This window comes from Nicrophorus vespilloides, unplaced genomic scaffold (genome assembly GCF_001412225.1).
Source record: "Nicrophorus vespilloides isolate i.1.1-1 unplaced genomic scaffold, Nicve_v1.0, whole genome shotgun sequence".
NCBI lineage: Eukaryota > Metazoa > Arthropoda > Insecta > Coleoptera > Silphidae > Nicrophorus > Nicrophorus vespilloides.
The window spans coordinates 387857-403754 of record NW_017096093.1 but is presented as its reverse complement, the minus strand read 5'-3'; the positions used below and the strand labels follow the sequence as shown (position 1 = coordinate 403754).

The following is a 15898-nucleotide window of genomic DNA, read 5'->3' as shown; positions in this document are numbered from 1 at the left end:
TAAAACACGTTTTAAAAATAAATAACATCATGATCTGACAGATATAAAATTATTTGATGTAGAGATGCAATTTTACAGCTTATGATGGTTGAACAGAAAAGTTAGTATGAGATCAATTCGATACATAAATATTAAATACATACATTTAAAAATCATTCGCAGATACGTACTTGAGTTTTTGTGGGTATACCGTATGTACAATGATATCATTCAAATAAATAGTCTACTGCATAAAGATCATTTCCCAAAACTCGACTTGATTGAAATAAAATTGAAATATGTAATTCATTTGATAGATGTGTATGAAAATTCCTAGCTTCTTTTGGTTGTGTTAATGGACAAGTGCAAGTGTTGTCTAAAAGTCACATAGAAAATACATGCAAATAACAAGTATTCCTTTTTTTGTGGTAGTCTGTAGCACAAAAATCTGGTATAAAAATTGATAGGTTCAAATGACAACAACAATAAAAGTCTATTGTGTCGTCGATAGGCAGAAGGTAGGTAAATATTAGAAATTTGTATATTCAATTACTTCGCTTAGTGTATTGTCGGGTTCGGTTAACGTACATTTTACATTAAGTGAGTCCTTACTGTAACTACCACAAAACATGTACTCATGTAAGTATAGTTGCCTATACATCAGAATAGTGTTGTGACAACGAGAATTCCCCCACTCCGAAGATTCGACAGCTGCGAGCGTCTCGACCGGCTCATTTGCACGGAGCAATATGGCGCTGGGCAGTTGTGTACGTTCCTTTAGTGTGTTTAGTCATCAGTGAGAGAATTTCGCGTTTTCGCCCGAAACTCCATCAATATATAGGAATTCCGATTAGATTTTGGAGAAAATGCAGTCGCGTTTATGAGAGGTGTTCGGTCGCGTGTGCAAAGCTAGGACAATATGACCCGGACAAATTCCCACTGGACGAGAAAACTTCTGAAACCTGCGCTGGAGTGCGTCTTCTTGGCTTTTGTTTTGACGTCTACGTCTGAAGGTAAGGCTCCGCACATCATGTTTTTTCAGTCACCTCTGGACATCGCGTTTGACCACAGAACCATCGGAAAACTTACCCAATCGATTCTAAAGAGTGTAAATATTCGTTTGAGCCCTGTATTGTATCCGAAACCGGCGATTTTCATTCAAAATTTGCGATTCCTAGGATAGAGCCTCGGTCGCCAATGGCAATGCTCTTTCCAACATCTGAACGCACAACAACAACTTGATCATCGAACTTCTTCATCTCAAATAATTTAACGTTTATTCTCTCTAAATCTCATTCGAACAGGTGCTTTTCTTATTAGATATACCTTGATTAGAGGTGTCTATGCTTTCCTTCTGCCCGGTCGTCCATCCTCCAGCCTCCTTAAATTGATAATCATCGGGTACGGGCATGCATTTATATCCCTTATATGTGTCAAGAGACGATGCATACAGGATGTTCGCTTTTTCAATCCAGTCTTTCTCATGCTTTTGGACCTTCATTAAAACAAATTAGGTTTCACTGCACCGCACGGATATTCTAATTGCCTTTATTTAATGTAATCTCATTACGATTTACATAATCAACCCCGAAGCTCGAGAAATTCTGATATAAATATTATTTTTCATCGATCAATTTATTTCAAGTAAAGTGCATTACGATTACATTGTTAATACTTTAACGAATTTATAACGTAATATGTTGTTTTCTCACCCAACTTGAAAACATAATTATCATCTGTTTGTTTGTATAACTTATTTAAACGAAACAACAGCATTGCAAAACAAACAAATAATGAAATAAAAAAAAACAATTCATTAAAAAAAATCATTTAAAACAAAACAAAAATAATAAATTGAAGATTTACTAATGATATTGATAATTTTGTACATGCAACTTGTTTATTTCAGTCTCAATCTTTATTTGCATAGATTATTAATTACTCAATCCTCAGTTGTTATTTAATTAATTAATTGTTTTTGATATTACATTCTTATCACGCATTATAGCATTTTCTCGACATTTCTGTAGAATCATATGAAACATGTATTTGAAATCGATTTAATTTTTATTTTTTTAAATAAATTATTAAATAAGTTATTATCTTTTCTTATGTAATCACTTAATAAGTACTTATTAATACAATAGAAAATAATGATTTTAATAGCATTTTTTCTTTCTAAAGAAGCCAATAATCATAAATTTATAACACAAGTTGAGGTAAAATATTACTGCATAAAAACGTCTACTCTTCTTTTTTTAACATTGTACCAATTGATTGTTTCATATTTACATTTTGATAAACGGTATTTGAGATATGGGAGCGGAAAATACGCAGAACATTCATGGTTTGCAATAACACAAACAAATAAATTATATTTTCTGATTCTCGATTAACCAAATAATAGCATTCTGTACATAATAAAATTATGTCTCCCACTTGAAATTGTATAAAACCAATCAATACAAAAACATATTGATGATTGAATTTTTCCTATAAGATCAACATATTATCATAATATCTGTGTCTAGTAGTTAGCATCACAGTTGCATTGCTACGTTTAACAGATCTTTACGTAATCTGCAATGTAACCTAAATACAGTGCGCCATTTAGCTTATTAACACTTCTATTTATTAATACGTCAAACTAGTTCTCGGGGCAAATGGAGTAAACTAATAATGCAATGTACTAATACTAATTTGTACATATCAAAATGTTTACCGTGTCTACTTTGAAATCTGTTTTATGATGAATTGTGACAAATCTTTAAGTATTAAATCAAATCTAAATTTTTCATTTTTTATGGGTTAACTGTAGTAAATTAAAACGTAGATAATTTGCTAAATTGATAAACCTTAATAATTATGTTTTATTAAAGCTAAAAACTTCATTAATCTTAATTAAGGTAAACTGTGACCTTAGTTAACGATCATAATGTATACGCAAATTATGCTTTACGCTAAGCAAATGTACTTTAATAGAAATGTGAATTATCATGTATTTTCAGTTTTTCGTTAAATATGTCACATTATTCATTCGGACGTACACTTTGCCGTCGGACTGATTATTGACATATTTGTTCACTTAAAAGAGTTTTAAAATTTAATAGAATTCTTAATCTTAATATGATTACTTTGTGCACAGCGAATGTACAAATATTTATATACAAAACGGTAATCATAGTAATGCTATGTTTTTCAAATGATTGGTATAAAATAAGAATGTGTGAAAGTACTTGATTTGTTTGTACGTCCCGCTGGTATTAATAAATAGATGTGCAGTAAATCAGAATCACAGGAAATAAATAACGTGCACACCCTGTAGATACAAATAAATGGCGGGTTGATCTTGTAAATGATTTGACCGTCCCCCCAGCCACTCCGAATCCCAAATTACATATCATTTGTTTCTCGGAGCGGTTTCCCAGCCTCCGAATCCCGAGATGGCCTTTTAGGATATACGGAGCGAATGAATGCTGGTCCGACCATAGAACAAAAAAAAATAAAGCACTCGAAAAACCAAAGCAAATTCAAAACACCTGCGCTGCGCGCATTGTATTCACTTTTTTTTCTAAATAACTTTAATTCGAGTTTTCGAAGAGAAAACATTATATTTAGTTTGATTTTTCTTTTGGTCTTTAAAGGAGGAATCGATGTTGGTAAACAGTCATGACATCCTCCACTTATCTTCAATTATCGGAAAACGCAAGGTGAATACTTTCAACACACCGTCGCTCTCATCCATTGCCTATCATTAAGCATACAAACTAAATGATTTCCAGAGAAAACTGTTATTAAGCAAATAAAATGCGTATATCTGCCGTTTTATAATTACTTAATTGCATAAAGTCGTAGAAGGAATTACACGGAAACGGCTATTTTCCATATATCCTACATATATAAACGATGTTACTGGTAATTGGCCACCTATGATACAAGCCAAGAAAACGATTGCGAAAATGGCAATCTTCATTATATGAACAATCGTATTCTAACAATGAACAAAACGATGCGAATCATATTTAATTGTGTTGAGTCCCACTACAATACTGGTATACCTCCTTTGAGGATACAAGTGTAAAGGCATGGATTTTCTCCTTCTCTGGATTTGTGTACGGTTGTGAGATTTTATTGGGCCGTGAATAATTCCCATGTAAGGTTATCTTCGTTATGCATTGCGGTTGAATTGTTTCATTTGCTTGGGACCCAGGGATGCCGTCGACACAGTAGTGTGTATCCCTACCAAAAAGGGACTTTCACTGTGGAAAATCTGCACGCCCACAGAGACCACATTATTGCAGGCCCCTGCGATTATTTACAATATATTCATTCAGCAGACAATGCGATCGCCACCTCCCAGCTTATTAAATTATTGCTGCGGATTGTTTTCTTTTTTGTTTTTTTTTTCTATCCCGTTGTCGCATGCAAATAGCAGCAATTCTTTCGGACTTGCATAAATCTAATTTTAGTATGTGCGTAGTGCAGACGTTGAGCACAGGTATCTGGCACATGCTGAGCATGCAACTGGATATGGAGAAGAAATCTTTAAACGGGCTGACTGTTGCCGGTTACTGGAGTAATTAATATTTAGCTCTATAAATTAAAATGTAATAAAATATGTATGTAATTTTTCCACTCAATTACTCTATGATTTAATCTGTTGAAGGATTATGTAATAAAAATACTGATGTGAAGTATTATAAATAGTATTTGCACTTTTTACTACATAAAAAACGTCTTTGAACGTACATGAGCTCATAATCTTTCGAAAAAATACATTACCTAAAATATTCAACTATGAGTAAAATGTATTGTATATATAAAAAAATACATACATAGGGCTTTTGACCGCAATCTTTTTCTTACTGAACTTAACAGCCAACAATAAAGTATAGAAATGATTAATTGGTGTGCATTAATACTCTAAATATGAATAGATTTGCAGATATAATAATGGAGGTTAGGTCAAACAATCAACGCTAAATGTTAATTGAAGCAACTAAGAAACATTGTTGCTTACAAATTTACAATGGAAATCCTTTTTGTAGTTCTTGAAACCATGATGTAACTATTTCTATTTCGAAACAATTGTGAAACAGGATTTTCCAATATTTCTTTTGTATAAATAACAAAACGAAACTATCTTTAAAAGACTTGTGAGTTGTTTTTTTTTATCTCTAATTAATCCTCATTATGTGTTACTGTTAAATAATTTATCAATATTTTATTAATCTTTTTGACTGTTTTTTTTTAATAAACAATTTTGTTCGTAACAAAAAAATGTTTGCATTAATATTATCCGCATATATCTACTAATATTATTAAAATTGTATTGTTTAGAAATGCAATTGGCTCTACATACAAAGTAAGATATTGTAGTGAAAATATTTGTGATCATTAGTTTTGCCTTCAAGTGCTTAAAAGTTAAAAGCGACTTGACACCTGAAGAAATTACAGGTTAAGGTAAATAACCGCAGAAAGATAATGGTCAGTAAGAATGTTACCTGGAATACATCTATATGGAATACCTGAATCCATACATTCTATTTGAATATATTTAAAAATAAATTATGGAAGATTTTTTCTCATTTACTGATTATGTGTTAAAAAAATTCAGGATTTACAAAGTGTTCCGTTAGGAAATGTGTTGCAGAAAAAAAAAGTTTAATAGTCTGTAAATATATAAATCATTTTTTATTAGACTTTTATTAGAGGATTGCACAAATTGTGTAACGCTGAGGATCTCGTTAATAGGTAAAGACTGCTTTGTACTCAATGAAGATGAAGTTTCAAAGGGATTATATATAAACATAACATTATATACATTTATGTTGATTTTATATTTCGAAAGCTTTGAAATAATAAGAAAATGTTTTATCTGAAGTGATTAAAGATTTATTAATTTTGGAATTAATAATCTAATGTTAAAGTTTTTTTTCAATTAACATGAACTTTATAATTGATGATACCTGTATGAAATTTTCTTTTATTATCGTAGAGAAAACATTGTCATACTGACAATTATTTACGTAACTTTGAAAAAAAATCTAATTATATATAATTATAACAGCAAAAAAATGTAGAGAAATCAAGTGCTTCGTAATTATATTTATAAGAATAACTACTTTGTAATGTATTACAAAGTATCTTGTAGCTAGATAAATCGAAAAAGTTTTCTCCATAATAATAATTGTAATGAAATAAAATCGAAAAAAATAATAATATTAAATAACATAAATATATCAAATGTAGATGGAAATTTAACTTCATTTTATTTGTACGGAGGGGAGTTGGCTTAAGTAGAAGGTGACGGGTGATACCAACTAACGCTATTCTTTTCTATACATTCCACGTATCTGTCTGATGTGACACCGAAATTTGTTCGGGTACCGAAATTCTCGCTTTTTCTTGGTTCTCAGACAATATTTACATAGAATATTTGTCAAGTAAGCTGATGATCAGTGTTCATAGAAAATACATTTTTTTTTTCCTGAAACACAATGAGATATTTAAACACATGCTTGGAACCTAATTTCTCTTATATTAATAAAGAACAATCTATTGAATGCAAAGACCACAATCTTATCGCCTTTTTAAAATAATATTCTATAAAGTGACATTTTAACTAGAACAAGAACCAAACTACACGGAAATCAAAGCGTGTAATGTAATATAACACGGTGCTATTGATTCAGGTCGTTTTCGCACGTGTCAATTTCGAATTTGATTAGATTTAGCAGTGCTCTGTTCCTCTGCTGGTACAGGGATTTTCCAATTTCATTAAATTTCCCTGCCTCCCGTTATTTTTTTCGTAATTCGGTTGCTTTCGTCGAACGAAAACATAGAAATGAACAAACATATAGCGACAGAGTGATAAAATGCTGAGGTAATAATGACACGTAATTCCATTTCGCATTCGCAAACGGCTTAATTGAATTGTTAGTTCCGGATTGCAGGTCGATCTTGGCCTGGATCCATCCCTGCGTCTCTTGCAAAAGTCTCCCTCGACGACGTCGTCGTCTCCGCTTTATTAGCCCGATAGGGCTTATACAACATGCGGACTTTCCCAATTCCTCAGCCTAGTTTTACGTGAATTCACATCCCCACCCCTCAACCCAACGTCCAATTAAATTTTACTCGTGCTCCAAAGTTTATAGTTATGAAATTCCTGGAAACGCATAAAAAATATATAGGAGGGCGCGATTGGGGGGACGAAACGCATGGTTTGAAACGGTTTCCCGGGATTAGCCATTGTTTAAACTAGTCCTTAAAAATATATTTCCCCTAGTCGCGTGTTTCACGGCGTTTCGCATTAATCAAAGGGGGAGCCCTTTGGCGCGCGAACTTCCAGGGCTGTGTATAAATCATATATGCCTTTTTCCCTTTACTTCTGTCCTCTCCTTTTTTTTTTCTACGCCTTTTTCCTACATCCGTGCGCACTGCGAGCCGTTATTGTAACCAACTTTGAAAATTTAATTTGCGTGTAAATTAGGGCACGTATTTTTTTGAAATTCAAATAAATTGCGGGTACGCAAACTCCTTGGCACGAAAGAAATTTTTTTCATGTTGCTGTTGCCAAGGTGAAACGTCTATATTGGTAAGATAATTTGCATAATCAAATTTTCTGAAGAAACATTCTTGGATAATTCAGTTTGAAATTGAATGATTTTATTTAATTCAATGTTTACTTAAGTTTGTTTTTACTCTAAAGCACTGGTTCCCAACCTTTTTTGTGCCATGCTCTATCAAAGCCTTATACAATTCTTATGTACCCTAACAATCAAATTACCCCACACTGCTTTAAAGGATTTCAAGTATTTTCTTTCGTAGTTTATTAAACAATTAATAACAAAATATAACTATATTTGATCTACAAAAATTAATTATTAATTTGTTTTTAAATATTACAATTATTTTTTCCTGAACGATTTAAATATGTAATTTAGTCAGTCAGTTTTTTTTTCTTCGTTTCAGAAAAATAATGTAATTTCTTTTACTAGGCCACGAAACCCATCAGGTAAATCCCTTGAACCCTTATGTAAATCGCCTGGAATAAAAAAAAAGCAGTAATTACTGTCCCAAGGATTAAAGAAAATCCTCCTAGTAGCTGACACGTATACGTGTACACTGTATTCTCGTTTCCCGCGGCAATTTGAACCTGGTATCCATATCCTGCGTTATCTGGGCTCTAGATTGTAGGCATTATTTATTGCGGAGGTAAAAGGGTGGTCGTTGGAGGAGGGTTAAAGTTGCGGATATCAGCGAAATTATTGCTTTTCTGTTTGTCGCGTAGAGGGAGAGAGATTTGCGATACAATGATGTTTGCGTCGTCTGCCCTTTTCGGAAAATATGTTTTGTATGAAAGAGGGAAAAAATAAATAAAATGTTATATGAATAGCGAGAAACGGATGGGAAGTAATGCGTAATAAATAATTCGCGAAAATATGGCATAATAAACTTAGCGAGATACATTACCGGCCATTTTCTCAGCCCATTGTAAGCGAGATTCTTGGTTCATCTTCCTTGCAGCTCTTTACATCCTTCCTTTCTTTGGATCTATTCATCTTAGTACAACATTAAAATCTCTGAGCTCATCAATATATAACATAATCATACAGAAATATTTACAAACATGTAATTATGCATAAATTTGTATATTTTTCACAAATAGAATTGTTTGAAACCGGTCTAATCGAGGACTTTAAAACCTTATAAAAATATATAGGGCAAAAGAGGCTTTTTTAAATTTGTTTAAACCGTACTATACTGAATCCGCACTAATCGAATATGTATTCGAATGGTATATTAAACAATACTATAGCTCTTATTTCAGTATTTCAATCATTAATTTAAGAATTTCTAAATAAATAAACAATTGTTTTGTTATATTAATAAACATAAATTGATACTATAAATACATTTTTTTTCAATTTGTAACTATTAGATACAATGTGTATTTCAGAAATATTACAGTATCTTATTTACTCAGCACTATCATACATTTTTCATGATGTCTTTCCTAACAAATGTTTTGTTATGTCCACGGATGTAAAATATCAATGTAATCATATTACTCAAATTTAATCAATTTTGCTTCTATATTTTCCATTTTACTATCTAATTGAATTTTCTCAAAGGTTAGAGATATAGTGCAAATTGAGTACGCAGTATTGAAACTCATTAATAACATTGAATTTATGATCTTTCATGGAATCTGTTTATGTATATTGATTGCGGTCATTTTTATTATTTTCCTTTTTCCTATTTCAAAGACGATAGTAAGAAAAGCTATTACTGTATAATGCTGTATAAAAATAAGTGAATTCGACATTAGAAACATTAAGTTATTTTGTAAGAATAAATATATTTAATGCTTGTCAAACTTGAATGAAACTAGATGTAACTGAAATATTGTACTAAATTGAAAATGGAAATTTATAATGTGGAAACTACGTATGAATAATGTATTAAATTACTGGAAAACAAACATGTACAACCGTGTTAAAGGTAAGCAAAATGTTATTATTTCGTCTATAAATATAAAGTAAAACTCATGTAAAATTAAATATTTTATGAATAAATGAATTACATTTCCATAGAATGTAATAATGTTATTAATTTTATTTAAGCTATTTAATTTATTATTTATATTCTGCAAATAGTATTAAATTACTTCCTTGGTATTATTATGTCATCTGTAAAAAAATATTAAAAGGACTCATGTAAATTACTTATTTTTATGAATGAAATGCATTAGCGCATGAAAGTAAAGATTTTATTTTAGTTGTTAAATTTCTAATTGCTCTTATATAAATAGTATTAAATTACTTCCTTTGAGTAATAATTATTGTTCAACTATCTGAAATTACTCAAGCAAAAGCAAAATGTTATTATTTCATATAAAATGATAGTAAAATGACTTAAGTAAAATTACATTATGATGAATGAAAAACATTTGCTTTGAATGAATCTAAGACCTCTATATTTGACTTGTTTAATTTCTATTCGCTTTACATAAATAGTATTAAATTACTTCTTACAAGTAATTAACGTACAAATGATTAAAATTATCCTAAGGAATGCAAATTGTTTTTATTTCAACTACAATAAACAAATATTAAAGCGACTCATTAGAAATTACATAATATTCGATGAATGAAATATTTGCATAAAATATATTGGAAAAAAAACAGATATTCATATTTTATTTATTTAGTAAAAGCGAATATATTACGTAGAGTATTAAATTACTTCCTGCAAGTAATTAGTGTTCAATTATCTCGAATTATTCAATATTAGATTTATGATTTTATTTAACTGTTTGAAACCAGAAATTTCTAAATTCCTATAAAACTGAATCAGACAGCTGCTTCAATCAACTTAATCAACATCGAATAGTATGGACTATCAAGATTCGTCCCTTGGCATACCAACCAAATTATAGAATAATTCTTCTTTCCTGGATATTTCCTAGATAATTATAATAATGCCCCACTGCGCATGTTCAAAAGGTGGGACAATGGGTATCCCACCGCCACTCAAAAAGTTAAACATGGCCACACATTGGGCCTTTACATCGCTTTATAATGATTTTATATTACATTAAGAATAAATACTATAAAGAAAATTGAATTAAGTTTATTCTGTTTGTAATTTTTTTTTGGTTTATTTTGTTGATCTTAAATGATCTGCTTTGCGAACGTGCATTTTCCATTATATTCGAAAAATGAAATTGAGAAGAAAATGCCAGTCAAAATGAATGCGCGCTAGTCCTGGAGGAAATTCACTTTTCAGTCCATCCGGAAATGGGGAATATTAAATTCTTCACTGAGCTGTGAACCTTTTCATTCATTCCCCTCCCCCATACATCTCTATCTTTCCTACTACGTTCCATTTCCCTTATCTACCCACAGGTTTGCTTACTTCTCAAAGTCCTTCAAAATTGTCGTTATTATATTGGTTCTCTTAAGCAAACACATTACACCCCACATGAAATACTTGCCTCTAAAGTTCGTCTCTGCATTGCTCATTCCATTTAGAAATATTCAGATAATACAGAAAAAATGTATTTTATTTTTATGTTTTTATTTAATTGGACGTTAATTAGTCAATTTTATAATCGCGTCCATGTGAAAATCTTCTCCGTCAATCGAGTTTGATTCAATTTAATTAAGCGAATTAGGGCTAATTAGTCGCTTTAATTAATTGAATGGAATTGTTATGAAATTAATGAACGGATTAAAAGCCGTTTCCGTTTCGGTATGTTCTTTTTTTTTACTACAGTCTCCTTCTTACACAATGCTCAATTACCAATAGCATTACATTATTTACTTAACATAATTAACATTCTTAATGTAGAATCTTTGCATTCTCTGCATGTAAATTCGTTTATGAACAATGAAACAAAAAATCGGTTTTCCATTCACTGAATTTTCGTCCAAATTAATTTATCTTTTCTGTATTTTTTCATCAGATAAAAATGTTTTTTTTTGCAGTTTTATGACAGGAATTTGGACGAGCTTTGAAAAAATTTGCTCGAAGCAAAGCAGCGCGAAATTTCGTCTGCTTTATGAGCATCACAATTTTAAGTAAAAAAAACGCGGAGGCTTTATTACATTGTCCCAAGTGCAGATTTTCTTTTCTTTTTTTTTTAAATATTTTATGTAACGTGGCTCCCTCTACAATTGAGTTCAGTTTGCTTTTTTTACTTATGATCCACCCTGCGTGCGTTGCAAGGGGATTAAAGTACGTCAAGATTTCAAATCAATTATTGATTTCTCCGTTTCTGTTATTTCTACGTTATTTGCTTCTGAAAGTTGGCTAATGCATTAAAATGTGCTCCGTCTATACGCTCTGATAATTTCGCGCTTGGTAAAAATACGTCAATCTGATGTGCAAAATATGGGCCGAAATTAATTGTTAATTACAATCATTAATTATGTGCAACAGTATTTTGATATAGCTTTGATTAGAGTTTATTAATTAGTTACTAATATAAATACTTTGTCGACATGTGAAATATGATTTCCTTCAAATAATGATTTAATTATACCTGACAGTTGCGTTAATTAATTTTTTGTAATATTATTTTGATATTGCTTTGATTTGAGATAATTCATTAGTTACTATTTTTAATGCTTTATATACATAAATAAAAATGATTGCAATGCTAATAATTATATTTGATATAAATATAATAGTATTTCATGTATGCATTTACAAATTAATTATAGTTATATCTCGCATAGTACGGGTAAGGGCTTAATTATCCCGGACAGTTTGAACCCGGACTAATCGAGGACTTTCAAACCGGATAAAATTAACCCCTACAAAAAGATATTTACAGTACAAACAGAAAAAAAGACGATAAAATAATATTATTTGTTTTGCACATTTAAATTTTTTATGAAATTTCATACAGAATCCGTACTAATCGAAGCCGCACTATGCGAGGTATTGCAGTACTTTGTTAGAAATTGTTTGTACTTTTTGTGTTTGCTGTTATATATATTTAAGTGTGTACATAATTGCACGTACTTTGATATTTTGTACAAATTACAATTTCAATTATACATTAATGTTGGTTCTAATTATGAATGAGTAATTAATAATTACTTTATACATTTCCAGTTGAAAATCCATCAGGAACGTATATTCAATTTTAGTGTTATTACTAAAGAATATATATTTCCAAATTATTTGTTATTACTTTTTTAAAAATTAATTAAAAAATGAATGTAGTATAGAAAATTATTTAGTAAAAAAAATGTATTAATTTAAAAGTTTTTTTTAATTATAATCAATTTCAATATTTTATTAGAGACTAAAGTAAAATTCATTAGAGAGTTGGTAGTTTCCTTAAAGATAAAGTTTTGCGATACGAAATTTTCAATTACTTCCCTTCTCAATGTGTTGAAATACTTCAAATATATCAAATACTGAAATATGGAACAAGAATTTCAGTTCTATTCACTTTTCTGTTGCACTTAAATCTACAGGGCTTAATTTGTAATTTGTTAAGTGCATCCATTTCGAATTTATTGGTAAACTCTTATTATTTATAAAAAATCATATCAAAAGATGAAGAGTGATGGATCTGGCCTGCGGGCCGGGGATTGTCCATTTGTGTTTGTATTTTTTTTTAATTTAATTTATACAAATTTATTGGCCAAAACTTGTGCCAAACAGTCTTTCTACCCATAAATATCTTTAAATTTCTCAACTTGTTTTCTAAAATATTTTTATTTTTATATGTTTAGTCTTCAGGAAATCATTTATATCTGTTACTAAATTAATAATAAATATTATTTCTATGAATTATTTCAATTTGTTTTTTTGTACTTGATTATTTATTTAAGGCTTAAAAAGTATAACGAGATGGGATTATTACAGTTACTTATAATTTCAATTCCGGAAAACATGTATGAAAATACGTATTGCATGTGTTATTATACAAAATATACGCAGAATTAGAACGCTATCATATAAACAGTTATATTTTAGTATCTAGTTTACGATTAGTAAACTGGAAATTTCTATAAATAACGAAGACAGTGACTTACACTTTTAATCATCTCTTTACAATAACGTTATCTAATCTATCTAATAATTGACATTTACACATGTTATTGTGTTTATGTAAGTTTTATGTCAATACATTAATCATTTATTGTACAGTATTTGCTGAAAGTTATTGCATTAATAAGATATAATATTGCATAATAAAATTATAAAAGAAATTTGTAGAAACAACTTTGTTGAATTTAATTAATGTAATTATATTTTTATAAAAATAATTATAATTTATTGATCATAAACCATAAATTGAATACCAAATTCGAAACAAAATAAGTTTAAACCCTAAAAAGAAATAAATAATTTTCTATAAATTGATATAAATTAAAAAAAATGGCTTTGGTTTTCAACACTATATTTTTGTAAATATTTAAATATCAACATGAATTATGAAATGTTTAATAATTTCATACTAAATTCTATTTACTTTTTGATCAACATAATTTCCATTAAAATTTATGTAACGCCATCTCGTGGAACGCAATGAACCATTTTACTTTTAATATTCATTTTGTTTTAAAAACAGTTCAAATTCACTATTGTATATATATTAATAATTTAAATGTATAACTTCATTTTGAATTTCTTTCCAGTCCTATAAATTTAGTTAAACTTGACGCTGTGCCAACCGATAAATAACTAAATCATTTTTAACGCGCAATTATCGGTACAGATGGATGTGCTTCTATTTTTATATATATTTTATTTTAATGTTGGCAAACAAAGTTATTTGTTGCGTTGCTTACGTAAAGAAAAAGCCAATGATCTCTACTTTACTAAAGTAAAACTAATTACAAAAAAGAAATTGATGAAATATGAAACAAAATTGAAGTCACAATTTTCTCCCCTCCTATTTCCAAACTTGATGTAAGATTTGTCTGAAGTGAAAGAAATTTCAATCTAATACTGAAGTCCAAGTTGTAAATGGATTTTGAGTTGGATAAACTTATTTTATTGAAAAAAAGGTTTGATGTAGGAAGCTAGAAAAAGGATCTGTAATAAGATTTTTTTTAAACTATCAAATTTATTTTTTAATTTCATGTTGAGAACATGATTATTGCAAGATAATTGTTTGTTTTGTGCACATAAAGTAAGAACACTCCTTTTCATTTATATCAATAAAACACCACGGGGTCCACGAAAGTCTTTATATACATATATATGCATGCAGCAACGAAATGGTATTATAATTACAATATAAAATTGAAATTAAAAATATGTTTCCTGCAATAATATGATATAATTAGTAGGTAGTAATGTTATATTGCTTCATTGACGTGATTAATGGTTGGAAAGCAATAAATAAAATGTGTACATATAAAATGCTGTGATAAAAATCAGCAATTACAAGAGCGAGTGGGCCACGCCGATTGTACTCACCGAAGAATGATAATAATAATAATAATAAAAACGAACAAAATACCAGCAAGAATTGAACAGAAATCGAGCAACGGCGATTCTAATTACGCAATTACGATCAGGCTAATTGACGATCCGTGTAACAATATGTGGACCGTTGCATATGGAAACGTATCTTGGGCCATGCCTTAACGAACCCATTATGCAATTACAAATTGAAATTAAGTCAAAGTGTGAGTATGCATTGTGCATTGTTCCATTGTGGATTTTGAAAAATCATTATAATGGTAAAGCTCTTCTGGATTGATGTGATGTCTTTTCCTTGTTTGCACTTTTGCTGCTGCCTCCGTTTGGCGGCTGCAGCGAGATACGAATCGAACGTAATTACCGCCGCAGTCGAACTCGATTTTGACTCGTACAATTACATAAATTGGCGCGCGTTGCGAAATCTAGTTACGCCGTGCAAATTTGACATTTGAAATGCGAAAATCATCGAGTGTTTTTGATTGAGCTGGGAACACGTGAGTTGGCGGAGGGGAGAGAGAAAAATTAATTGTTTGGCATACCTAAATGTTGATTCCCAAGTTGATTACTAGTGAACATGAAAATATAATGTTGTAATTACTGACGCGTTTTGCGATTATTCAATTAAGGAAAACAGAGCTTTCTATTTGAAAAACGCATTTTAATATAATAAAAATAAAGAAAACTGTAAAAATTAAGATTTTATATCTAATTGAATATTTTACAATTTCAAGAGAAATCTTTTATTTCAAAATTTGACTATCAATGTACAAATACCTCATATAGTCTATATAATAGGTTCCGCCAACATCCCGAACTGTTTGAAACTGGTCTAATGGAGGAACTAGAAGCTTATATAAAAAATAAACCGTACAAAAAGTCTCTTTGTGCGGATCATTTTTGTATAACAAAATATTTTGTGCAGTATTTTTTTTAATATTGTTTTTGATTTTCAAACTGG

The 15898-nt window shown here is 29.9% G+C and overlaps 1 protein-coding gene across 4 annotated transcripts in view; it reads left to right on the top strand.

Annotated features, from left to right (window-relative positions):
- The first annotated feature begins 725 nt into the window (after window positions 1-725).
- The window catches only part of LOC108569519 (neogenin), an 84312-nt gene continuing 69139 nt past the window's right edge, over window positions 726-15898 (top strand). For all 4 annotated transcript variants that reach the window (XM_017931107.1, XM_017931106.1, XM_017931105.1 and 1 more), the window contains exon 1: window positions 726-992. In XM_017931107.1, coding sequence (XP_017786596.1) covers window positions 899-992 — 94 coding nt within the window. In that variant the 5' untranslated portion in view covers window positions 726-898. The remainder of the gene's footprint in view (window positions 993-15898) is intronic.